Here is a 3,061-nt window from a genome sequence, read left to right on the forward strand (position 1 = left end):
ATTTTTTGGCAACCGCTGTTGTAACTGCTTCAGTAATATTTGTAGGAACTGGACTAATCTTTCCTTCAATTGTTTTTTTTCGTCTTCTGATGAGTTGCTTTTTTCAAGTATACTGGTAAATTCGAGAGGCCATTGGATGTTTGGGCTTGTATAGCTATCCATGTTACAGGTCAAGGGATTTTCTCTGCAGTATGGGTTCACAAATCGTTTGGCGATTGAACATACCAAATTTGTTAAATCGTCCAAAAGTTTACTAGAATCTACATTGTTAGACTCGAAAGACTTATTAACAATTTGAATCTCAACTAATACAGGATGTAAATAAGTGAGATATGCAAGGTTGTTATTATCACTATACATGTTAAATAAAATTTCAGCATTATAGCACTTTTCTTTTTGCCTAGCTATTTGAAAAAGTGTTTTCAACTCAATCCACTGATGAAGTATCCGTGAAACCGCTGTTTCGATCGACAACCACCTTGTATCACACGCCTTTACAATCTTCAATGGATTATGTCCATTGTTTATAGCATTATATAAATTTTTATACTGTGCCTGCCTCAGCGTGGAATGGCTAAACCAATTGTACGTTTCTTTAATTAAATACTCAATGTTTCTAGGCAATGCTGTACTGGCTGCAGCTGAAACCGCCAATTGCAATGAGTGACAAACGCAAGGTATATGGATAAGCGATGGAACTTTCTCTTTTAATTTTTTATAAACTCCGTTGTTAGTACCTACCATTACCGATGCATTGTCACTACCAAGACCTACCATTTTCTTGATGTTGAGGCCTTTTTCTTCAATAGTTTTACAGACAGCCTCTGTAATTGCATCTGCATCGCACGCTTCCATTTCGACCAAAGATAAATATGTCGACATTATTTTTCCAATTTTTCTGTCAAAATACATGATCGTTATTCCAAGAAACTTCAATACACTTATGTCAGTCGATTCATCGATGAGAATGCTGTACGGTTGGTCAGCAATACTTTTTTTCAAATTGTTTTCAAAATGAGGGGATAGAATATTGCATATCACTGTCGTACATTTGGTTCTATGCATTTTAATACCTTTTCCAGCTTCTGAGTCAGGAAACTGTTTTACACACAACTCTCCAAGATGGTCACAACTCAATATTGAGCAATGCGCCGCAATAAACAAAGCTAATCCACCTTCTGCCATTGAAGTTTTTATACATGAGACTTTTCCTAATGAGGTTATGGATCTGGATGTCGAAAAAGCCTTAGAGGCTTCTTTGTGTTTTTTAGAATTTGAATGCTGTATCAGATCATAACGTTTTGCGTTAATTTCACTTTTGCAAAATCTACATCTGGTCTTTGAATTATCATTTTCAATTTTTAGTAACCAGTCCTTAAATAATTTTTCGGTTAACCACTCCTCTCGAAATTTTTGAAGGTACTGAGGTTTACCCATACTTATATAAAAATATTCACTGTTTTTCCAAGTTTTCAAAAAATAACAATATTCCTAAGTAGCATAGAATTTAAGCGGAACATGGAACTACGGAATAACGTGTTGACTAGTAATAAGTAAATTGTTTAAAACTAATATAATTAAGTAATATTATTATTTTAGGTTATTAATTAGTATTTACTATTTGCTCGATAGCCGATAATCGATTAATAGACAATAGAAAATAATAATATAATATTATTGGTTAATTATTATGTCATAGACCTAGGTATAAATGGTATAATCTGAAGAGTGATTAACATGGTCAATGGTCATAATCACCGTCCGATATAATTGTCCACGGTCCGTGACAATGTCATATAATTAGTTGTTATTGTAATTATCAGCATGATTTACGTAAAAATGTAAAAATCATATATCTTGATAACAGGTGATGGAATATGATAGCAAATATTGGCGACGAGTATAGTGATAGTGTCAATAGTGTGATAAATGACAATTTTGATTAAAAAGTAAAAATTATCGAATATTTCATTTAAAAAGTAATTTAGCAAAAAAAGCTAAAAAAGGCAATATTGGTTTGGTAAAAATGCTAGGAAAACCGGCACCTGCTAGATGGAGAATTTAATAGCTAGACCACTATTAAAAAATGCTAGGTCTAGCTATAAAATGGCTAGTTCGGCAACACTGCGTCGAAGTCGCGGGAGAGAAGAGAAGTCCGGGTGGCGGCTAGACCGTAGCCGTCGCGCAAAACCAACCGTTGGTTTGAAAGGGGGGTGACCAACGCCTTACAGTGCCGACATCGTCCGGGAGGAAATTATGTGGTGGCTGCGCTGCCACATTACTCCCCCCCCGGAGGAGAAAACAAACTTGTTGGTTTTTTAACTGCGTACGTTGGCGATCGATGACGTGGGCGGCATATGAGTGGTCGGCCAACGGGTCGTCGCGCAGGACGAAGGCCGGTTTGAGCCAGGGCGGTAACCAACGCCTTACAGTGCCGACATCGTCCGGGAGGTAATTATGTGGTGGCTGCGCCGCCACAATATCATCATTCATCAGTATATGTTTAACCATGGAGTTGGCAGCTGGTATGTTGACTGATATCCAAATCGAACAAATGATAGACATGGGCGTAGTTTGGCATAATTATATGTGGGGGCTATATAGGACTAGAAAAATATACCATTCAAAAAACTCCTTCCGTTTAACTGGAATTAAAAAGAAAAAGAACATCTTCTAAAAAAAAAACAATTTATATTTGCCTTCTTCTTAATCTGGCATTTTATTTTGCAATATAAAAAAAAGATAAAACAATTAAAATTTAATTATTTAATCAAACATAAGCTAGGCGTCTGTGTTTTTCTGAAAATATGTTAAGTACATTTTCTGATTCTATTGCATGTGATAAATCTCTTTCTATATGAAGTATTGACAAGTTTGTAAATCTATCATTTGTCATGGTATTTCTAGTCCAATTCTTTATTCGCCTCATAACAGAAAATGAACGTTCACAAGAGGCAGATGATGTAGGTATAGTACCTGCAGTTTGGAAAAGTTTATAAAAATTTGGAAAAATATTGTTGTCTACAACAGGTATGATGTCATCTATTTCATAATTTTCTTT

The 3,061-nt window shown here is 35.3% G+C and overlaps 1 protein-coding gene across 1 annotated transcript; it reads right to left on the reverse strand.

Annotated features, from left to right (window-relative positions):
• Positions 1-225: 225 nt before the first annotated feature.
• Positions 226-1,437, reverse strand: LOC111030117 (the record flags this gene model as incomplete). Its single annotated transcript, XM_022309476.1, has 1 exon — positions 226-1,437. A coding segment is annotated over exon 1 (1,212 nt), but the record flags the coding sequence as incomplete, so codon positions are not given.
• Between the last annotated feature and the right edge of the window lie 1,624 nt (positions 1,438-3,061).

Source organism: Myzus persicae, unplaced genomic scaffold (assembly GCF_001856785.1).
Source record: "Myzus persicae strain clone G006 unplaced genomic scaffold, MPER_G0061.0, whole genome shotgun sequence".
Classification (NCBI taxonomy): Eukaryota; Metazoa; Arthropoda; class Insecta; order Hemiptera; family Aphididae; genus Myzus; species Myzus persicae.